The sequence below is a fragment of the Coturnix japonica genome, chromosome 1 (assembly GCF_001577835.2).
Source record: "Coturnix japonica isolate 7356 chromosome 1, Coturnix japonica 2.1, whole genome shotgun sequence".
Classification (NCBI taxonomy): Eukaryota; Metazoa; Chordata; class Aves; order Galliformes; family Phasianidae; genus Coturnix; species Coturnix japonica.
In genome coordinates this window covers 30,541,546-30,565,729 of record NC_029516.1, presented here as the reverse complement: position 1 = coordinate 30,565,729, position 24,184 = coordinate 30,541,546, and the positions used below count along the sequence as shown (strand labels likewise).

Sequence of the window (24,184 nt, the reverse complement as noted above, 5' to 3'; positions counted from 1 at the left end):
AGTGCTGGGCCGGGGGAACACAGCGACGGGGTTAAACGTGTCCACACGTCGGGTAAAGTTCAGCATCGCACTTGAGGAGCGTCACAGGCCTTCATGTTGTTCGTAGATTCATTGCCCCTTTATTTTCTTGAGCAACTGGCTCAAAGGAGAGAGTGAAACTGAGAGATCGAACTGAGAGCAGTTAAATCTCTTCAGCATCTGCTCCCTTCAATGGGATCCTCTGGACAGCCCATCAATGAGACAGTAACACGGGAGAGTGGAAACCAGCTGCTGTGGATGCACGCCTGGAAAGCAACAACAAAGATTGGACTATTTAACTTATAATAACTCAAGTGAAGAATTGCAGATTACCCCAGAGAAATCTTACACAAAACAAGGTCCGTGACCCTGCAAACATGAGGCAGCTCCCGCACACATTGCCCCAGACACATTGCACTCACTACCTTCTGCCTCAGCCACAAGATGGATCCAAAAGGTAGGAAGCCTGGTAAGCATGTGCAATACCCCAACAGTAGTCCCTAATCTGAATTTAAACTAAAGCAGGTGAGGTTTAGATTAGATACTAGGAGGAATTTTTTCACTCAGAGGGTGGTGACACACTGGAACAGGTTGCCCAAGGAGGCTGTGGATGCCCCATCCCTGGAGGCATTCAAGGCCAGGCTGGATGTGGCTCTGGGCAGCCTGGTCTGGTGGTTGGTGACCCTGCACATAGCAGGGGGTTGGAACTGGATGATCATTATGGTCCTTTGCAACCCATTCTCTGATTCTCTGATTCTTTCCATAGGCAGGGTTGTGGCCTAGGCACCAGCATTTGACCTACGTGTTGGGGAAACTTAAGTTCTAGACTCTTCTAAGTCTTTCACGACTCTCTGTACAGCACAATTGAACACACCAGCAATGTGCTTGTCAGTCCTTGGTGTGACTGGATTGCTGATGGGAAAATTGAGCCTGGTGTTCAGAAGGCCTGCAGCTGTTAAAGTGATGAGAGCAGGGCGCACTCCACGCTGAGCATGAGAGGAATAGTCACACTTGTAGTCAAGCATGTATTGCTGTTCTGAAGGACCCTTGGGAAAAATAGCGCTGCCATAAGCTGCGTGCTGGTCATTAGAGATGAGATCCCATGAGGGCTGGAGCTGTGCCCTCCACTGATGTGGATACCCAAGTAGGACCTGCTAATGGTAGAGGAAGTGCTGAAGCTGTTCTCCAATGTCCTTTTGACCTTTTAGTTGGGAAGGCCCAGGCGAAGGTGGTATTTGCTTCTGTGGGGACATCTGTTCCTGTCCTTGGCTGTTGGCCTGTTCAATGTGAAACTGGAAGCGATACAGTGTTCACAGGAGTTCCGTCCTCTGGCATCCTGTGGAACTTGGCTGATAGAGAGCAACATCCCGGGACTTCTTCCTGGAGAATGCTGCCTGCCCATTCTGCACACGGATCCCATTTGCGTGCTTTGCGTGACATAGCTTCTCTGTTTTTAAAGTGGGGAAGAAGAAGAAAGGAAGCAAAGAAGCAGGACTAATTGAAATGCCCTTTGGAAGGGGCTCTGGCTCAGGAAAGGGCAAGTTAGAACCTCAGCCTTGCAGACAAAGCTTTTACTGCCTGCCTTCATCTCCCACAAAGTGTTTTGTCTTGCCTCTCCTGCATATTCCTTTGAAGCTTTTGAGCTATTTTATTGTTATAGCCAAATTGTTTTCTGCATCTGATTTAAATACTTAGGAGGCATGGCAACTAAATCAGAGTAAGCACATCTATTAAGCAGTCAGCTTCACCTGGAACTACCTTTCTTTGTTCCACATCATTTAATCCATTTCCACTTCTGTAGTTCTGTAGAGAGGGAAGGGAAACAATTCCATGATGTCTGACAGCTCTCATTAGCTCTGCCTTTTTCCCAACCACAGAAGTCATTCAAATCGATTTATCAGAAGTACAAGTTGATGCTCCCAGGCAAATTTTAGTCCGAAAGTATTTATGTTAAGTAGTCTACAAATGATAGACTTCCTCTTGTTAAGAAGCCTCTAGATTTCAGTGGTACAGAGGCTAGTGCTGACAGTCAGTGACATTACTAGGCTAAAAAAATATATATAGGCTTGTTCCAGAGCCTGCCATCTCCTACTTTTCTGAACTGCATGGTATATAGTGAGTAATGAACGTATTAAGCAAGAACAGAGAAAAGAAGGTGGGAGGAAGAAGCCTCACTAGAGTAATAAATGCAAGAAGTGTGCCAGGGCACTCTCCTGCCACGTGCCTGTGTAACAAACATCATCTGTCTGATCTACAGCAACCCACCTCGTCGCAAACAGGAAATATCAAATGTGATACTAATACCAAATGTAATCTCCCGAGACAGTCTGTGGACACATACAGACACAAAACCAAATTGTGTTTATTTCTCAAGATTAGCTTTTCACCGTGAATAATCTTGTTACAGCACCAGACAAGTCAAGGCTGAACTGAGAGGGTATATGGGCAGATTGACTCTCTGGGCAGCAACCAGTTGGTGAAGCGTCTTCCCTCAACTGATGAGTCACTCTGTGAGAGGAAGCATCTCTCACCTGTCCTGGCATGGAATTCACTGATGTTAATTCACACCTGGAAAAGGCTTTGCAAGCCTTAAAGGCTGACTGCCTTTAAGAACAACACCAGCTTGTAAATTAAATATTCTATCTCCAAAGCACGCTTTTTATCTTAAAGACTTGTAAACCTTGTTTCCTTACTTAATAACATTTTACTCTTCAGGGGGAAGTACTGTTGTATACAAAAGGAGGAGTTATTACCACAGTGATGCTTATGCATTTTTAGTCTAGACAAGGCAGATATATAGCAATGCTATATCATACATTAAAAAGCATCCTTAAAACACCACCACGCACTACTCAAGGTTGTTGCTTGTGATCCATCTCCTCATTTGCTTTCCATTTCAATTGGATAAAGAACCTACTACCGTTAAGCAGAGAGAATTACTCAGTTATATTGCAGGCTACAGGCTCTACTGCTGTACCGCCAACATCCACCTCTGGCACTGTGGGCCAACATAACAAAACAGGAGGTATTACTTTCACAGCAGCCCTCATATTTTCATGGATGCGGTTCTGTCTTTCTGCCTGCATCTTCCACATGCAAGACTAATACAACTTACTATCCAAGTCAAATTGCCCGGTTCTATTTAAATGTAACAGCCAAACACCTAAATGCTGTAGCTTTACAGACTGAATCAAAACGATTCAGAGTCACACACAATCACAGAATGACCCGGGTTGGAAGGGACCTCAAGGATCATGTAGTTCCAACCTCCCTGCCTGGCAGGGCCACCAAACATACACCTTTACTAGATCAGGTTGCCCAGGGCCCTGTCCAACCTGGTCTTGAACACCTCCAAGGACGGGGCATCCACAACCTCCCTGGGCAGCCTGTTCCAGGGCCTAACCACTCTCCTAGTGAAGAACTTCCCCCCAACATCCAACCTAAATCTTCCCTCTTTTAACTTAAAACCATTTCCCCGTGTCCTGCTATTGTCAGCCCTTTTGAAGAGTTTACTCCCCTCCTGGGAGTAAGTTCCCTTCAGGTATTGAAATATCTCAGTGAATAACATTTTATTTTTATTAAATAAAAAAAAAAATAAATAGAACCAGATGCTACTTTTAAATGAATTCATTTATTAAACCAATCTGTTTATAGGAGGTATATATATATATTTTATCATTAAGACAACTTCAATGAAATGACTATCTACAAAAATGACTTTGATTGTTTTATTTTCATGTCACCGTACATGAACAGATGAATTTTATGTCTTATGAAAACATTTTACTCAGTATCAAAAATGTACATATTTTAATAACCATTTCTATGGTCTGAAGGGAATTTTATATTTAATTTCAAAAAAATAAGTGTCATTTTATTGCCATACACGTTACAGCATAAGTTTAAATCATCTTATACATAATAGAAGTGTTGTGTAGGGATACAGGCAACTTTACATGTTGTCACATACCTTCATGTTTGAGACACAGAAGTGGGGTATTTGCATTTTTCTTTCTTTATATGCAAAGGCTGAAATATGTACTGGATGTGAGCACAAAGCAACGTTTTGAAAGGACAAAGCCAGTTTGAATGGCACAAGAGTTAGCATTGTTTATAAATTAACAACCAGACTTCTTGATTATGGAAACAGATACATGAGATTCCAGTCCTTTCCTTAGGGTTTTGCTCTCTGGAAGAACACCTGTTAAAATATATGATTAAACAAATAAGAAGGAAATCTGAATTTAAGACATGGAAAGGCTGAGGTGTGAGATAGTTTGTCAGAGCTCAATTTCTTTAACATAATGAACCAAGAGTTTCAAGGATGCGTCTTGTACTATTTGATTAAATTCATAGCCCCAAAAATGAAGTCTTCTTACACACTGACTTTAATGACAGTACATCTGTCTGTTATTTCAACTAATAAGCAACGCAAGCCACAGCAATACTGAGCTACTGAAGAAATGGCAGCGTGCAAAGCATACGTGCAGTTCTACTGATGCTGGTTTTTTATTGTTATTGCTCCTTCCTTCCATGTAACTGTTTGTACAACTTGGAGATTTCCAACAGCTAAAAGCTTATCTATCTATCAGTTGAGTCTGATGCCAGAGCATTCTATATTTCAGTTTTATTTCAGGTCACTACCTTGACTGAATTATGTGTCAGTGTTCACACAATTAAAAGTGATTTAATGAAACAAAATCTTTACCTTTAAGTAATTCTTAAAAACTTTAGCATCAGGCTGCTGAAGTGCTTGACAGAATTCCTGTAAGGAAGAATAAGCACATGAAGCACAAGAGAACTTGAGATACACTATGTACGTATACTTTGTACATACAACTATTGATCTTAGTTCGTATTTTCCTTAACGACTTCACTCTTTATGCTAAATTAATTCTATTCCAATGTGCAATATCAGACCAGTTTTTACTGAGGGACAACAGAACAGTTTTGTCGGTAAGCATTTTGTTCCCATTTAAGATTTCTGCATCTTAACAGTTTTCCAAAGGTTCATTTAGGAACTCCTACCTGAATGATCTCAGGAGCTACTTGCAAAGAAGGCAAATACTCTTGCTGAAGATACTGAATGCACTCAGGACCCTAAAGAAAAGCAGCACACAGTTTGTTCAAGTGTAGTTTTGTACATCTGTATGGCAAGTCATAGCCCTGTACTGTATGGCACATGAGAGTTTTAAAACAGATCTATATTTCTCCTATTTTGTTGTTTAGATATGACTTCAACTCATGTTTGAGAGAAAAATTAGCCAGCAAGTTAAAGGCCACAGTAACATGGAACACGGAAACTACTTGGTTTTCCATTTAAACTGAAATATGTAGTAGTGCTTTAGTCAGTGGCCAAAGAAATATTCTTTTCTTCCATAAACGTTTCTCAATCTAGTCTCAAAATCTGAAAAATAACCTTATTTTTTTCAGAAGGGCTTTATCATACATCTTTAATTGCTTTTTCAGGTTAGCTCAAGTAGTAGATTAAAAAGCAATCAGATTTTTCTCCCTTAGCTAAGGAGTCGATATTTTGCAATATATTATCAAGAAGTAGAACTTCTTAATTCTCTGTTCCTAACAAAGCACTATAGCCATCCTATTAAAATATATAAAAGCACAACAGTAATGAATCTTAGAAAACATCTGATTTTGAGAAACGGATAAAAGCATTAGAAAGAAACCTGCAAGAGTTACTCCCTGCAAAGTATTACGAAGCTTACCCTTTTGAGATGAATTGTCTTTAATGTCACTGCACATTCTGATAAAGCCTGTAATGTAATGCATAACATTTGATCGTTCAGTCAGTCTGCTGGTTAAGTATTTCCATCCAAAGATCCTAAAATAACTCCCAGAGCAAGGGCTAGTTTATGCAGTTGTTCCTTCCTTTTTCCTCATCCCATGCTAAGTCAGCCTCAATATTTCCTTTCTATTTTTTGTTCCCTTCAGTTTTTTGTTTCTTACCAAAGAAGCATCTGCCACAACTAAACCCAAGACAAACCAAGGAACAGCTGCGATCTGTGCATGTTTGCTTCCACTGAATATTAGCTGATAGGCAAGGCAGATAGATCAGCATCAAATACTCAAACCTGCAATTCTCTAGCTTGATTTTGAGCATAGGTGAACTATAGAATATAGCACCATAACATCTGAGAGCAAGCTATTAAGGTACCCCGTTAAAAAAACATAAGATATTTTCTTTCTAAGATGAGACAACCTTTAATACCAAGGGGCCATTTCATTTTTCCTTTTTTTCTACTGAACCTGCCATGTGGCAATGATAGGAAGACAACAACAACCAGTAACAGCAAAAAACCCAATGGTGATACATACCAATACTGTCTGGGCATCTGCTAAGTCAAACGTTTGCTTCAAAGGTGCTAAGAAACATGCAGGGACAATGTGCTTGTAGACAAAGTCTGCAAAACCTACTGGTCCATCTTTCCCTCCTGAAAAGACAAATAACATGGTATATGTTCTACCCGTGCTTCAGAATTAGTAGTAGCTGCATGGAAATTATGGAAAGACAGCCTTACCCCAAAGCTCCACAAGCTTAGAAAGAATAATAAAACAAGTCTTTTGAGAAATAGGATCTGGGTAATCCACTGCTCCTTGGATGACGGTGAACAACACACGCTCCACATTCTCTGCACCTTAAACACATTAAAGCGAACTTGTCATTCAAACCTGCAACGTAAGAGTTTCTGTAGTTCTGCACTACTGTTGATGGGGTTAGTTAAAAACTCAGCAGCACCCAAGTAGCTCACTTCCAGTACAATACAATGTATTTTTATCACATTTCACAAAAGCATCATAGAAGCTTGCTTATTTCCACTTGATTTCTTTACAATTTCTTGGCTTACTGCAACTACCAAGATGCCTCTTTTAAGAGACCTCTTAGCACTTCTTAACGTCATCCTTTCCTCCCCCACAGGTATCACCAGCATTTTAGGATGTGGAGAGTAAATCTGAGCTCTACCTTCCACACAAGTCACCCTGAAGATTTTTGAATCCCTGGCCATATTTGTGGAATACAGACTAAGAGAGATATTCAGTAAAACAATAATCACAAAACTAGACTTTTGACTATGGAAAACCATTCCACCTTATCACTTGTCCCACGTAAATTTCTATAGAACGAACTAATATTAACATAATTAATATTACATGGAAGGAGATTAACGATTTTAGCAGACAAAACTTAAATGAGAGCAACTATGGTGACATCCTTTGAGAAACTGAACTACTCACCTTGATTTGCTATGACTTCACTCATTCCGCTGCCAGTTACTGTCTGCAGAAAAGCAAAGTAACTCCTCCGTAACATTTGTTTTTCTAAAGCAGCAGACTGGTCGTTGTCCTCTGCTGGAAGAAGCAACACCTCAAAAATAGCATGAAGTAGTGGCATAAACATCTGTTGCAGAAAAGGTGAAACCTGTGTCTGTGGAAATTGAAAGAAGGTATGAGCTCAAGCAGCCACAGAAAATGAACACTAGTAACAAGCTGTGAAGTTTTAGTTTCCAATTCCTGTCTTTCAAGGTGAGCCTAATGAAGCTAGGCTATTTATTTCAGCACGTAATAAGAACAGTAGTGCCATAAGAAGTTAAGCATTAAACTTGAACACACGGTAGTCATCAAATCTCATTCCTACGTACTTCTTTTTACATTTTCTTCACCTGAGACTCCCTTTATCCACTGTGAATTGCTTGTAGTGCGAGCTGTGAAAAGGACTTCACTAACAGAAGTCTTCCTCATCTCTGAAATACTTAATTTGTTCCCAAAATTCCTTTACCCCCACTCTGTAGAAGTATATTCCAAAGGTCCACATACCAGTTTGACACAAGTCATATTATGGCTCTATTTTACTGCTCACAAAACACATTCCTCCTTCCTAGAAATAATCTAAATTTTGCATTCTTCAGGAAGACTTATTTAAACCTATTTATTGGACTTCTTGACCTTCTCATACAACAATGATTCCTATACCACAAGGGCTGCTCCAAAAGTAATGCCTCCTATTTTATTATGTGGCCCACAGTGCCAGAGGCTGATGTTGATGGATATGGCAGTAGAGGTTGAACCTTTCCACCAATATCCCTCTACATCTTGTTGCCACGTGGCAGACAGCAAGAGAGGGGCAGTCTGACAGAACCATGTCTGACACAGAAGTACTTATGGAGCAAAAGTGTGTCACTGAATTTCTTCATGTGGAAAAAATGGCATCCACTAAAATTCACTGACACTTGAACACTTTTGGAGATCAAGCAATGGATATGAGGACAGACTCATTCCAGACTCTTCAGTGGTGCGTAGTGATATTTTTGTGCTGCAAGTAACATTTCATTTTCAAATACTAACCTTGAAAGTTTAGAAACAGAATTCTGAGATAAATCATGGAAAAATACTTTTTTTGGTACTGTGAGTCCAGCAACATGTGCCTGTGGTTGAAGACTGTTTACTAGTAATATCATACCTTAAACTTAGCTGTTATTTGGTTTATAAGTGGAATGAATTCTTGAAGATCTTTTGCTTCACAATCTTTGAGCATGTGTTCAGAGGCAGAAGGTATGAATGGAAGAACTTCTTCCTCTAGGCAAATAATCATACGGTGAAGGAAAGTCCGGACACCACTTCTCAGAACTTCCTTTTGTAATGGACAACTGAGAGCTGGCAAAAACGTCTGTAAGCAGTCCAGATATACCTCAGAGCAGCCACATTGTTTTACAGTTTGCTTATTGCTGAAAGCCTTGCTGGTTCGGCTGTAAAAGCAATGCAACAAGTTTTATATAGACTCAATAGAATGGAGAAGCAATAAAACTGAGAACAACGTACACTTAAAGCCCAGACATTTAACTAGAACATCATATTTTGTGGAGTGGGAGCCAAACAACAGAAATAGCAATTATCCGATAAGAAGGAGTTACGCTTTGGCAACTTTTGGAGAATGAAATTCTAATGTACCACAACAACACATGATCAGAACAGCCCCAGACAGTTCCTAGAGGAAGTTTGTATTATGCACTATTCTCTACATTCTACACCCTTTTCGTTCTTTTTTTGTTTGTTTATTATTTTAAGGGAACTTTGAAATTCTACAACCGCTGAGATTTTCTAGGTCAATAAATTACAGATAGATACTCAGTCTCTCCTCCCAGTAAACTCTTCAATTTAAATTCTTTAAAATAAACTCCATTTTACTCCAGTCAGAAACACACAGACACTGTACAGCACCTACCTCGCAAACCCAACAGCATGATTGAGGCAGTCAGCCAGTGCCATCTGTCTGTCCTCATCCTGTGCCATCATCAGTTTTTCTAACAATACCTTGAACTTTTCCATCAGTGGAGTCAACAAATTCCTCATTAGAGCTTGTTTTCTTTCTGCTGAGTATTCGCTGTTAACTATTAACACTCCAGCCGTTTCATAAATGAAAAGTTGATCATCACTGCTTAACAGAGCTTGGTAACCATTTTCCTAAGATGGAAGACAACAGGCATAATTCACTCAGTGTCCTCTATCAAAGTCATCTTCTGATAAAAAAGCTGAAATTATTCCTTTTTCTTTAATCACACATTTCTTTTATCTCTATAATACAAATACCTTTATTCTCTTCCTGCCCAAGTAATATTACTGAGTAGATGGTAAAATATTGTTGAAAGAACGAGTATTTTGATACAATTCAAAAAGCCTTCTATATATCTCTCTTTAGCCTATACACAGAAACCCAAATAAGCAGAAGTTACTAAAAGTTAGGCACGAACACAAGCAGGAGATCTCACTAAAAAAAAGAAAATAATAAAAAAAATAAATCAAACAATCATTTGTATTTAAATGTTCGTGTACTACGCTCACAATTCAGTCACTATTTGGGCACACTGATGAATAAGCACAAGCCTTATTTATTACAAAAACCTGCTGTTAATACTCACAGGAGGAGAGAGTTCCAGTAGATCCTGTATCCTATTCAGAACATCTTCAATAAAGGGATTCATTTGCTTACTGGAGTAAAACACAAGAGTAAAACACCATGTACAAGTGGGTTGGGCTTTTTTTTTCCTTGTTTTTACAAAACTGCTGGCATTTTCCTTACGTTGTAAATCTCAACATTAAACTACCTACTCAGTACAGAACATCCCTTAACGTATCAGAACACTGTTGTAGACAAGTCTGAGTTATGCATATGGTGCTTGCAGTGAGTAAAACAGATACACGGCAGGGTGGAAAATACACATTTACTTCTCTACCTAATTATTTTTAAAATGGCATAAACAGCATCACTTTTCTGAGCAAAGTATTTTCACTAAGAAATACGATCTTTCTGAAATCTGCACCACCTCAGAGGTTCTCCTGCCTCTACATCCAAATATGCCTGTTAAATTAGACCAACAAGACGGGACTATCTGAAAGGCTACAACAGTCTGAGTGAACTCTGTCAATATACATTTTGTAAATACTCAGAATTTGGTTAGATACAGGGAAGTTACACTTGATAGTGAGTGGATTTGAAGACTCTCAACTGTGCTAACTGACGAAAAGCAAAGCAGATACTTGCACAGTTGATCAGTTTTAACATATTGTCAAAATAAGCTAAGAATATACATTCGAGTTCTTTATTCAGGACACCTCTGTAAGAACACTAGTTTGTTTCACAGCAGTCCACTTAAAACCCTGCTTGTTTCAAAGATGCACTGAATTTACTGTACATGTGCTTTTTGCATCATACAAATACATTTGTACATGTTTTACTCACTTAAGAGACTTGACAAATCTGGAAAAAAGGTAAGCTGTTCGACTTCGTACTTTTGGACTTGAATGGCGAAGACCACGGTGATCTAAAAATGCCATCTGCAATCAGAAAGTATTTCAGTCTAACCAAGGAGAGAAAGCTAATCATCCAACTATTTCAGATAGGTTTATTTCTTTAGTGACCTTCAGAAAATAAGTTCTTAAGCCAAAACAACACATGTAGGCCTATCTAATTGAATATGTAAATGAAATGAAACTTACTAGAACAGCTGGAATGTGCTGAGGTTCAACAGCAAAGAATTTTTCATATCTAACCACTGTTTCAAAGAATTCCAGGGTCACTGATGTATGTTGATAGGCACTAACACCAGAAGTCACTAGCTACAAAAGAAGAAACAACAAAAAACATTAGCAAGTTAGTACTTCAGCCATTTATAACACCAAACCACAATGCACGTGAAATGCTGGTAATTAATATAAGCCATTCAAATTGAAATGTTTCAGTATATGTTAACATTTTCAAATAGTTCCCAAGTAACACCTGCTTACCGTTCTCATCATGTCTTGCAAAGCCGTAGCTTTTGTAACATCACCAGAGAAGTGAGCACCATGAGATACAGGAAGAGCCTCAGCCAACATATACAACAACCTTATCGCGACTTCTACTTCCATAAATCGTGTCGTTTGCCAGTTCCTAAAGAATGAGAAGATCCTGTTAGTCACATGTGGATTATGAAGAGACACCACCGGAAGAAACACAAACAAACAAAAGAACCCAGCTACTAACAAGGTTACAAAAAGAAAGTTACTTCTTTTTAAGTAACTGGGTGAGATTTTTATCACAAAGTTATACAAAGTCATACTACCAAAGCTGTTAGTAGCTTATTTTATCAGTAGGCTTTGCTGTGCTACTTCATACTTACTGCTAGTGCAAAGCCTGACAGAAACACAAGAAAGCTATGGGAATTGTATTTAGGTAAACAAACAAACTTACTGAAGTGTAGTGTTAAAAACTCTGCGGACAGAAGCCAACAGTAACTCTGGTGAGACCTGAGCGAGTCTGTCCAGCAACAGTTTCAACTGTTTTCTGTACTCCACAAACATTGCTTCATCTTCACCCTGCAAAACATTCACATCAGTGAAGCACATTCTCACCCTTAAATCCAGAATCCCTTAAATCCAGAACCATTTCAGACGGTTGCACCCCAAACAAAAATATGTATATGCAAGAAAAATACTTCATTATTGGAAAATTCAATAATAACCTTGCAACATAGCAGCTAGCTCCTTTATTGTCTGGTTGCAATACACTGGGATCCACTGCATTCAATCCAGAAACACATAAAGTATTTCCAAACTGAAATTTAACCAAGAGCACTCAAAAGTCTCCTATTTTATTATGTGAGCTTAGGACATCAGAGGCTGATACAGCAGCAGAGGTTCAATATTTCCACCAGTACCCTACCACATTGTCATTTGACAGACAATATGATGGCAATCTCACACAATGGCATCTGATGTGGAAATGCACAGGAAGCAAAGGTGTGTCACTTATGCATAAAAAAAAAAAAAAAAAAAATGGACCATTGGCATTTATTGATGCTTGCTCAATTTTTATGGAAACCAAACAGTGGATGCAAGTGCAGTGAGGTGGTGGCTGGCGTGTTTCAGCAGTGCTGATAGTCAAATAAAGACAAGCCACTTTCTGGTCAGCCTGGAAAGATTTTGATGAGCTTGGCATGCAAGCTTTTATTCATTGCTGGCAAATATGCAGAACTAATGCTGGTGACTAAGTTGAAAAATAGTTTTGTAGCTGAGAATATGTTCTATCAAATAGCATTATTGTGCTCTTTGTATCTGTTGTAGCTTCCACAGAAATAAACAGGAGGCTTTACTTTCAGAGTGAACTGCGAACAAGAAAGAAAACGTTCTTAGAAAAGCCTTTCTGACCCAGTTCTTGAAAACAGACTAATTCCTCACGACGATGTTGCCCCTCAGCATCGAGCTGATTTTTAAAATTAATCTGACAGAAACATTTAACATGTACTACATATAGTCCAAGTTCACCTCCAAGATCACAGCTCTCTGAATAGCCCACAGCAGAACTGCCTAACACATTCAGCCACGACTGCTGGCTAACAGAGGTACAATGGGAAGAAAGAAATCAAAGACTGTCCTCCTCTTTTAGTTTATTTTTGCAGAAGTTTGACCTCTTCCATCTAAAATAGGTTGAGCGGTATTTCTTAAGTGTTTCTCAAATGTTTGTTCTCAAATGGCTTTGCATAACAGCATAAATATGCAAACTCATGCTGAATAAGCCAGCTCAACAGCTACGCTTAACTAACAGCATGGTCATATTTGTCTAGGAAAAGCCCTGTGCAAAAACAGAGTTATTATTTTAAGTAAACTGCTTGTACATCCTTTTACTGTGTTGCTCTGCCCTATGAAGACATGCTCTTAAGCTTAAATAAAACAAAAGCTTTCCCACAGGAAAATATCTATCTACAGATGTACATCCAAATCCCTAGCCTAAGAAAGACAGGAATTTTTAGAGTATGAGAAAGTTTTATGATGTGCAATTCAAGTTGCATTTGTCGGTTTATTCATACAGTACCTCATTTTCAAAATTATACTCTTCATCGTATGTCAACTTCTTCATAACAGCCAACATGATTGCCTAAGATAAACAGAACTGTAAGTGTAGAAGCAGACAAGCAATAAGAAGCAACAGTCAAAATCCTACTGAAAAGGAAACATCATAACAAATGTTAAAAGATTTGTAAACATTTACATCCCATTTGAATGACTATTTTCAGAAGTTTTGAAGAATTAACTGTGCATATTGGAACAGATAGATTCTATCCAAACTACAGACATGCAATTTTAGATACACGGTATAAATGACTTTGAGCCCTCCATCTAGCAGCATTATCTGTCTTTATTTCCTACTTCTAACCTGTGCAGTTCAGTTCACACTAAAAAGAACTAATTAGAGATGACTGAATGAGGCATAGGAAGCTAAACAGGCTGTGTGAAATTATATTTCAAAGAGGAAGGTCAGCTTCATCATAAAATTATTTCTCTGGCAGCTCAGCATCTTCAAAAGCAGTCATGGGATTGGGTTTCTTTTTACTTTTTCCCCAGGCTAGAAAGATAAATTGGCTCATCAAAAGATGTTTCCAAACATTTTCTTTTTGCGAACTGAATGAATGAAGAAAGGTTGCTATGACAATTTCTCAGTCTAACAAAACCCTCAAGATGTGCTCAGTACAGTTGAGAAATAACAAGAAGTTCAGTAGAAAAACAAGTTCAACATAAGCATAGATATCTAGATAGCAACACATTCAGATTTAAAGAGTCTTAAGTGTGCTGCTGTAGTAATTTGACTTGAAAAGAAGATACAAAGTTTTCTGCTTCCAAAACTGGACACAAATATATTGACTTATCTTAACGCTTAATGCATAAAATTAAGCTCATAAACTTCAGCTTAATGCATAGCTCCATATATACTTAGCACACAGCTGCTCATCTTAAGTACAAATGTTACATCTGATCAGCAGCTTCTTCCGTAAGTTTTACTTACGAGCAGTACATCTTCTGTCTTGGTTAAAAAACGTTCTATCAAAAAAGTTGTCAAGGAGCACTGCAAGGCAGGCTTACAGCACTGAGGTTGCTTGGGAAGACCAAGCACTTACATAGCTTTCATCTTCATATACAATTCAATATAGGTTTACAAGTTAATTTTAATGATTGTCTCCTGGATGTCTTAAAGCATATAAATTGTACACAATTTGTTGCAACAAAATGAATAGTTCTGACTAAATGTCAATAAGAATCCTTAATAAAAAAAGTTAATACTTACCTCCACGTTAGTTTTTTGTTGGTCTGAAAGTGCAGAAAGCTAGAAAAGAAATTTCAAGTGTTATTTCTTGTATAGCAACTTCTTTCTTACCAATAGCAAAATACAGGTTTGCTTCCTAAAAACCACATGAAGCAGGATTTAACACAGTTCCTACAGATTTCTAAACAAAACTACAAACAGTACATCCACAGCCTGTGAAAATACTGAACGCTGATTAGTCAAAAGACTATTTTGCAAGACAGCTCACACAAAGCATTAGCTTCATATATTCCAACAAAATCAAAGCAAATAATATATCAAAAAATGTTAAACTGAAGTCAGGCATGCTTACCTGTTTCAAGATGTGAAGGTAGTCATAACAAAAGCCAATGATATTAGATGAGATGTCATCATCTTCATGAATTAGCAGTTGCAACATTAGGGACACTTTTGCTTCAATTGCTTGCAAAGCATCTTGAGCACTCTTCATATCACCACTTTTTATAAGTTTAGTCCAACTAGCTATTAATGCTTGCCCCATCCCATTGACCAGCTTAGAAAATCTGGCCAGAAAATCCACATCATCTTCCTGTAAGAAATTATACTTGATTAAAAATACTAGCAGAACTTAGGTCTACGTGGCATGAACTTAAGGATGGTGCTACTTGTTAATAAGTTTGAGACTGAATTAAGATTCTTAGAGAAACAACTCCTGAGTTGTTGCTGTAAAGTAATTCCTAAGGAAGGATACAAAGGAACAAAACATAGGAACAGCATAAATGGTATGTGAAACATACTTTAGGAGTTTCAGAATACCCTCATACTGAGGACACACAGAGTGCAATAAATTGTGATTTAAATGAATAAAGAATAGTAATAACCACCTTTTATTTCAGTATGAGAAGTTTAACAGTGATGAAAAACAGCTGATTCTCCCTACATCTGTGGATTTATTTTCACAGTTTTCTGTAGTCTGCTTGTTTAAGAACTGCATGAAGCCTATAACTTGTTGCTATTGTAAATCAATTTACAAACCTGATCAATACTGAAGAGGCCAGCAGACTGTAATACTTGACATAAAGATTCAACCAATTTTGTTTTATCAATTGGGTCCATTCCCTTATTTACAATTTCAAACAAACAATCACAGGCTTCTTCCCGGAGAACTTCCACAGACATGTGACCTAGCAGCATATTTATAAACCTTTGGAAAAAAAAGAAGTTTGTACTTAAAAATCCACAGTAACATCATACAAAAGCTTTGTACTATTCATGCACAAAATAAAAAACGACTTATATAAATGAAATCATTATAGAGTCTGTTGTACTGACTAAATGCAGTACTTGATATATTTTAAAGAGAATACAGCAAATGGTGCAGTGTCTGTTTTGGTCATTATATCAGCTCGCTTGCAAATTCAATCACTCTAATAAAACAGAAGTCTCAATTATTTACATGCAATTAAAGCCTCTATTCTAAGAAAAGTTTTCATGTAGTTTCATGGAAATACGGGCAGCATCCTAACAAGTGCTGTTGATGACTTCTCTCCCATCTAAATATTCCATCAAAAAGCCCATACCTTTCATTGGCTATCAGGCTCAAATCTATCCAGGATACGTAGGCTCCAACAACTTCAAGGCACTGGCATGTCAACTCTGAGTTACTGTACTGATAGTTTTGCAAGATTTGGTACCACGACTCCACCAGACTTGGAATGCACTGTTCCCTCATGGTGTCTTTTAATAAAGTGTTCCTACGAGCCTCCTGTCAACACAACAAAAACAATAAATCAATCTTGTCATTCACTAGTAGCATTTTTTCAAGCTAGTAGCGTTCTTGTATCCACTACCAGAAACCACTTGTTCCACCAAGACAAACAATTCAAATCAAAAACCCAGAAAAAGCACCTTTATTTTTCTTGCAGGAAATAAAAAACCAAACCAAACCAAAGCATAGCTTTTCCTTCTTTTTTCCTACCACGATGTCCAGGCACTGAAGAAAGGAAGGCAAGACAGAAAAAAGTTCTCTATGTGATTAAATGGATTTTTGTTGTTAGGACTCCTTCAACATGCACTAGAAGATATTACCATTCTGAAATGAGTCAGTCTAGCACCAAGTCAGCTAACTCAGCCCATTAGTTTTTGTTTGCTAGCTCTTCAAGCAAAAACAAAAAAATAAATCATGTACTCATAAGTATGAAAGCATTAAAAGCATTAAACAACACACAGCTTTAGGATCTAAATCCCCTAATGACTGTAAGGCAGAGTTGCCATAGGAAAAAAAAAAAAACAACCACCAAACCTCTCTGCAAATCTTCTACTGTAATTGAAAGAGAGAATTTTTTTGAACTTTAAAACAAATATGAATGTGAAATAATAACTTGCCTCTGATGTATGAACAACATCCCGGTCTACCAGCTCAGCATCAACAGCCATCAGGATTCTGAGGTACATATCTACGCCTCGTGGATTAAGGTCAACTACTGATAGAATATCAAAAAAAAACTTGGGCCATTTTGTGAGATACTCAGTAACAAAAAGCAATGCAAAGACTTGCGCTGCTTTGTTGCGAATGAAAGTCTTCTCAGGCTGGGGATTCAGCATCTGGTAGAAACAAGATATTATATTTGTTTATTCTTAAGTAGAGGAAAATCACATATGCTCATTGATCTCTGCAGAGTGATGTGTGGTACCTTTCTTCTCCCTTACTGGCTGAGAACAAGTTTTAGTTTTACCTAAGTTAGATGCTAGTAAGAATGCTATGAAGTTCTTCTAGATCTCATCTCTTTAGGGAAAAAATGGAAGCTGTCACTATCAATCTTTCTCTCTCCCTCCCTCCTCTTTTACATAAATTCCTCTGAAATGGGACACCAAGGAAAAATCTAAAAACACTGTAATCCATTTCACAACTACCTGTTCTTTTTCAAGTTGTAACATGTTCTATTAACTTTTGAATTTCTACAAACAAAGCAGGTATCTCAGTTGCTGATACAGGACTGGAATGACAACTAGATTGTGGCAGGAAGAGGAAAAGATTTGTATCAGTTCGCTTGATGGTTCTGCATATTGCAAACTCTTGGGTCCAACTGTTACTACAAGTTTAGCCACAGTAACTACATCTCTGCAAGAGTAGCCAATATACTAATATAACTTTACCAGAGGGGTTATTTAAAAAGTCTTTTCCATTCATTCCCAAATGTCTGCTGCTATGCTAAATAAAATGGATTTAGGCCAGGAGGGCCTTAAAAACAAAATTACCATTCCTATTCTAGATACTCACAAATATCAGGAACCTAGATGATACTTCACTACAGGAAAACTGTTAATGCTTCTTACTTCGTACACAACGGATTAAACCACAATCATTATCTGATGTAAGAGTTTTACATTTAGTATTAATTTCCAGCACAAACTTTCTTATAACAAACAATTTAAAGGATTTCTAATAATGATTAGCACATTAGTAGTTTTTCACCATTAAATAATGCATATCTTCAGGAAACCATTTTAAACTCGAATGATAGATTAAACATTCAGCCTGCACTCAATGCATTATGTCAGCCTGCCGTGCAAAACCACTGTAAATACACTTACCTGGGCTTGCAGCCATGTTATGAGCGTTTCCCTAATTAACTGCTGCTGGACTTCAGTAAGCTCAGAGTATCTGAAACAAAGCATAAAGAAATCAAAAGATATATTCATGAGTTACATTTCCAGGCACTGGAGCCTCCACTAAGCAGCCTGAAATTTTGCAGGAAGGCAGCCCTGCTTTAAGGACAGGATCTTAAGACAGCATTAACACACATTTGACCATAAACTATGGGGAGAAGGATGGACATTTGTATATGCTAAAACCTGAGTTCTACACTCTTTGAAGATCTCAAGGAGTTTCACTGATCTGATCCTACAGCGCATTTACTATCAAACATATCTCAAAACAAGAAAAACAAAACAAACAAGGAATTCTACTTTATGTGGCACATACACAACCCCTGGCAGAATTCTATGTTATCACCAGCTACAAAATACATCTTACTCCTATGTACAGTCTCGCTCAAACATTCAGCGCACTGCAACCAGTTGTAATGATATTCCAAGAGGCAGACACCTCTGCCATGATGTTCAAGCTCACATTAAAGGAGTCCAAAGCATGGAATAAATACAGTTCTGTGCAATGAAACTTGCATTATTTTAACTTTTTCCTAAAATTAAGACACTACGGAAACACAACTCAGTAAAAATACGACTTTATCACAACATCTCTGCCACGCTTACTGCACAAACAGGGCTTTGTCTAAGTCCAGGGTTCTGTACTGAGCAAGGCTGTTGTGTGCAGGACAAACTCTTCTTTGAAAATCAGTGATAGCGCAGAGCAAGGCTTGAAGGTAAGCGCTAAGTTTCATTCCATACTTGGTGACCAGGTCTGTGTTGGGCCAAACACAGCTGTTACAACTAGCTAAGTAAAGTGCACTGCTTAAACACCAACTACCCCTCTTCCAGGAAAAGCAGAAGGAATAAAAAAGCCTTGTGGGCTCAGTTAAAGCTCATCAACAACACTGAGGGAACAGTTTGCAGAGTAAGGGTTTTGACAACTTTTATTTGGGAATAGTAGGAGTGACACGCCATTTTATTTGCAAGCAGAATAAAAAGGGAAAAACAAAATAGATTTACATGGTTGGCATCGAGAAAGAGATTACTAACTTGAATTTAACTTGATGTTCCAGAACTTGAAAGCAAAAGAACTTGATGTGATCATCACTAGAAAAGAAGAGAAAATTCTGTTAGTGATAGCAGTGTGGTAAGCTTCCCTGTCAAGTAAATGTCACACAGTTTTGTTAATGACTGTGTACTATGTGGTGCAATCAGAGAAGCTCTGATAAATCATTTGCAAAAGAAAAAAGAAGTATTCACCATAAACCATTACTGTTATTCCACAGATACACGCCCCTGAATTTGCTTCCAACTTGCACTATTCTACAATACAGCAACAACCTATTATTTGGGATCTGAATGCACAACTTGGTGCAAAACTAATGCTGACTGCACAATCTTTGTATATGGAACAGTGGAATGGTTTACTCAGTAGAAGTACTTCTGAGCTTACTGTATATAAAGTCTATATTACCAATGGAAATAAGCAATGATTTTTATTTACGTTACCTGTATATACTCTGAGCTAATGCTTCTGCGCAGACTTGCCAAGCATCCTGAGATATCTTCAGCTGCTCAAAGTAGGCCAGTGCCTGTAAGCATCCAATTAAGTTTCATGTGGTCAAGAACCTACACAGAAAATGCCAACAAAACAAAACCCAAAGCACACAGCAAAACATCTTGCTCACACTTAGACACACCTCTCCTTCAAAAAACACGGTATTTGGAAACTTCTGAGTTTCTGTTTGGATCCCTCATTAACGCAATGCAACTGTTCCTCCAAATCCAAACACCACAGCTGCTCACTTCCACTTAACATTTTGTTACTTGAACATTAAAAGGTCAGAATCACATAACTGGCAGAGTTGGAAGCGACTTCTGGTGATAGCCCAAACTGCCTGCTCAAAGCAGGGGAAGCTATGGGGCTTTGTTCAGGGCCTTGCTCACTTGGGTGCTGAATACAACTTCCAAGGGTGGGAGTTCAAGTCCAAGTTATAAATTCCCTCCACAAATTCTACAGAGCGAGAGACTTGGTCTTTTTCACTGAAAACAGCCCATTTCTGTCACACCACTTTGCTTGTATTGTACATTCCAAGCAAACACAATCTCTCATTGACCAGCTGACAACAGTCCATGAACCCATTGCAGACTGTTAAGGAATTCATACTTCAGCCAGATTTTAGATACCAAAGTTGCTTATCAGATCTTTTAAGACACTTCTAAAAACAGTTAACTTGACATAATTGCCTTCAAATTTAGTGTGGTGCATTACACAAATCAGTAAATAATTTCTGAAATTCAGGTGGGATTGACAACATCATTTTAAGCCTATAAAGACTTGCATTTCAAGAGGTTTTTCTAAGTATTCTGATTGTTTACATTCATCAATGTAATTATTCAGAGAGTTCAATTAAGTTCTTGAAACAAGAAATCACTGTAGCTCGCACTAACTTCCTTACAATGAAGGGTTCAATTAGCTAAGGTTTGATACTTAATAAAGTCAAGTTGCATAATGTCACTTCCTGCACGAGGAGTAAAAAACTACCTTTCACCATAAAGTATTTTAGAAGTATGCAGATTGTGTGGTTAAATGGTCAATAGATCTGTGAGCTTCAAATGTACACTGACATTTTCTAGACAAAACATTACAGTTCAGCCATACTCATTTTTTCAAGGACAAGCACCCCCAACAAACAGATTTAACGAGCTGCTTAGCAACGCCAGGATGCAGCAAATTGCAGTTTAAACTCCCTTATACATTCCTTGTTTTACGAACACCCAAGGAAGATGCTTGTATTCTCATCTCTGAAAGGTTTCTCTGGATGTCATCTTATACGCAGTTGAATCAATTTGATAAGCAAGCATTTACACATCAAACAGTCATAAAACTAGAAATGCCTTTCCAAATGAGCATCTCTTGTATCATTTAAGTCCCTACTTACCACGACGTTTAGTTACTCTAAACTACTCTACCACCATTCAAAACCACGTGTTTCATTAAAAGGCTCTCAAGGCAGGTAATCCATTCAAAATAACAAATCAAAATAAATAATAATAATAATAAAAAAAACCCAGCCTCTAAACTGCCTCCCAAGTATTAAAGGGAAATCATGAGCATTTCTAGTGGCATATTTCCACCCCACAGGAACCCATAAGGTGCTGAACAAGGACTAGAATTGAGAGGACAGGAAAAGCCAGAGCCCAGAGAAACAAATTGTATACAAGTTAACCACAGCTTCACTGCACTGGCAACATTTCTTTCAGCTTAGATACACACTTGCAACATGAGTTGGCACATACCACAAACCCTTGGTGCATAAGCAACGAGAAAGCAATTACTAGACCCTTTCATTGAAGCAGAGCCCCGATCTACTAGAGAAATAAGATCTATTAGAGAAATAAGCAAGTTGATAACGTACTCTTTGTCTGAAGTCTGCATCAGCATTCGGGTTCAGCCCCAACAGGGCTTGCTCATCCATCTCTATTGCTATACTCTCCGTTTCCTAGTCCTGCTAACAGGTTTGCCCACTTCTTCCAGAGTGGAAACTACGATCATCTGAAAATAGAAGAAGAAATTTTATTTGCTTGGTACAGCAATGAAAACTAAAAGCAGGACAGTGAGAAGCACAGAATTTTGTGCACAGATCCCAAACACACTGTATGCACTGCACCAAAAGGAATGCTTCTGATACAGATCTCACAATCCTACACCTTTTCATCCACTTTCAATAACAGGAAAACAGTCTAATATGTGCTGTTCTGTGCATGGGTTTGAAGTCAAATTCCAAGCACATCAAGGTAAGACATGACGTAAGCATAGATGAGCTACTAAAATGATAGACAGCAGCTTAGCAACTGCAACAATAAGCAGCTCCTCAGCTCTGAAATATTGTTAAGGTGCTTCATAAAATCATTTATAAAGTATTTCCTCTATGGGAACAAAAGCATTCCCAGGCCTTTCTTCTAAAGCAAGTACACATTAGAGAAGAATCAGACACTGACCACAGAATAAATCATACTGAGCTGTTAACAAAGTTTTCTGCTCCTATTAATGGATGATAATTTACTAGTGATGATTTCTATTTAGATACATGAATGTAAAGCTAACAAGGAAGAGAGTTGTGAAGATCAGGTGTTTCTATAGGCCATTCTGCAACACACTGGATAAAAAAAGTGGGTAAAAAATCTTTGTTAAACAGCAAAAGAGACCGAAAATCCACCAGGCCATCAAAGCACGCGCCCACATGGTAACAGAGTCGCTCAGGCCCAAAGGAAGGACTGGTTACATAAGTACGTAGGAGGTAGGGGAAAGAAGGCACACAAGAGAAAGAGACAAAACGCAAAGGAACTGCTGGTTCAATCTGCCTGCAGGTAGAATGTCCCATTTCTGAGCATTACGTGCCCGGTGCAGGCGCTGCCTTCCACCCTCCCCCACTGGAAGAAAGGTGGCACAGTGACAGCCGAGGAAGCAAGCCTGAAAGGGACAGCTCAGCAATCAACGCGACTTCAGGCAGGTATTTCTGTAAGGTTCCTTACAGAATCACTGTAACTAAATGCAACACGAAGGACGGTTTAGTAAGGAGAATTTTTTACAAGTTCATACAAAATGGAAAGAAAATTGCAAACTGTGGCAGCAGAGGAACCAGAAAGTCTGGAACAAAGCGATGAGTTGTGGCAAAACAAGCTCTGTGCTCTGCATGACAACACTGAGCCGCCCGGCTGGGGGTCAGAACCTGCAGGGATTAAAGCTGCTCTAAACACGTTTCTCCCCCTGTACCCCCAGCTTGTTTTCCCCATAACCGACATCCAGAGCAGCCAGACAAGAACAAACACGAAAAATGGCTTCTTCCACTTGGGGTCTGGCCCACAGTTACACACGTAAAACTGTTTTAACATACACCAGCCTGTTTTTGGCTTATTCTTCCCGCTGATTATCACTAGAATCTCTGTCCCCATGTAGTAATCTCCTACACACTGCTGACAGGCCTCACTATTGAAAGTAACATGGCTCAGAGATGTGCTCCCTTCACATGTTCAGCTCACAGCAGAGCCAGTCAGCTCTGCTACCCCTGCATACCCCTCCAATATGCATACACAAGCATATTTAACATTTGATCTTCTAACATATACCCTGTTCTAAGAGTTCCAGCTTGACTAGCCCACTCAGAAGGCCATCAGTTACACCAGAAACAAATGCAGTCACAGCTGGGGTGAGGGAGGTGGACATATTATATGGTCAGAGATGTGCAGCACCACGCAGCAGGCAGAGCTGAGCCATAAAAGTGCTGAGAGCACACACTACAGGTGATGAGCAGCAGAACAATTAGAGATTAAAGCGCCTCATTTACACCATTCAATTGGGGGTATTTACAAGGTCGTGTCAGCAGGCAGAGCCTGAGGTTTCTCGCTAACCCTACGTGGTCCTTTCGGACCCAAAGCCTTTACGTCGGCTTCACACATGTCCGAGCAGTGCCGCAATGAGGGCAGCTCCCACAACTTCTCCGACAGCCTAGAAAGTTCCCCCCGTCCCAGCTTTCCCCTTCCCCCTCCAACGCCGCGGGTCCCTCCCGCACAGGGGCACAGCTCCAAGGGACCGGGGCCTCCTCCGCCGCCGGCCTCGGGAGCAACGCGGGGTGTCGGGGCCGCTCCCCGCAGCCGGGCAGGCAAAGAGGCGGAGGCCGCCGCCACCTCGGCCGCCCCCCCGCCCGCCAACGGCCCGTCGAGCTGCCCAGCTCCCGGCCGCCGTTACCTTCCCGGTCACTCCTCCATGGCGGCGGTGCCGGCTCCCGCCCCACAGCTGCGATGTCGCCACGAGCATAAGGGAGCGGGCCGGGCCGCGCAGGCCGCGCCGCCTCGGCTGGCGGCGGGAGGAGGAGAAGGAGAAGGAGGCGGCCCGAGAAGGCAGCCCAGGGGAGGGCGGAGACTGAC

The 24,184-nt window shown here is 39.4% G+C and overlaps 1 protein-coding gene and 1 long non-coding RNA gene across 2 annotated transcripts; one reads left to right on the top strand and one right to left on the bottom strand.

Moving 5' to 3' along the window:
* Positions 1-57: 57 nt before the first annotated feature.
* On the top strand, positions 58-7,367 carry LOC116653136. Its single transcript, XR_004306521.1, has 2 exons — positions 58-475; positions 6,953-7,367. It is a non-coding gene; the product is annotated as an uncharacterized LOC116653136 (long non-coding RNA).
* On the bottom strand, positions 3,631-24,135 carry XPOT (exportin for tRNA). The gene is made up of 25 exons (XM_015855478.2): positions 24,006-24,135; positions 21,676-21,812; positions 19,766-19,848; positions 19,307-19,363; positions 18,200-18,269; positions 16,991-17,209; positions 16,186-16,370; positions 15,641-15,809; positions 14,958-15,194; positions 14,627-14,665; positions 13,379-13,441; positions 11,759-11,883; positions 11,314-11,458; positions 11,026-11,145; positions 10,769-10,863; positions 9,948-10,017; positions 9,254-9,492; positions 8,492-8,777; positions 7,270-7,459; positions 6,555-6,671; positions 6,352-6,467; positions 5,742-5,789; positions 5,047-5,118; positions 4,727-4,783; positions 3,631-4,219 (listed from the first exon to the last, which is right to left on the bottom strand). The coding sequence occupies exons 2-25, from the start codon at positions 21,733-21,735 to the stop codon at positions 4,193-4,195; spliced, it is 2,889 nt and encodes a 962-aa protein (XP_015710964.1). The 5' UTR covers positions 21,736-21,812; positions 24,006-24,135; the 3' UTR covers positions 3,631-4,192.
* Between the last annotated feature and the right edge of the window lie 49 nt (positions 24,136-24,184).

Excerpts from the sequence above, each read along its gene's own strand:
- XPOT (XM_015855478.2), bottom strand. The coding sequence starts at position 21,735 with ATGGATGAGCAAGCCCTGTTGGGGCTGAACCCGAATGCTGATGCAGAC. Across the intron at positions 11,146-11,313 it reads TGCAAGACATGATGAGAACG|CTAGTGACTTCTGGTGTTAG; the intron begins GTAAGCAGGTGT and ends CTTCTTTTGTAG. Across the intron at positions 8,778-9,253 it reads CATGCTGTTGGGTTTGCGAG|CCGAACCAGCAAGGCTTTCA; the intron begins GTAGGTGCTGTA and ends TTGCTTTTACAG.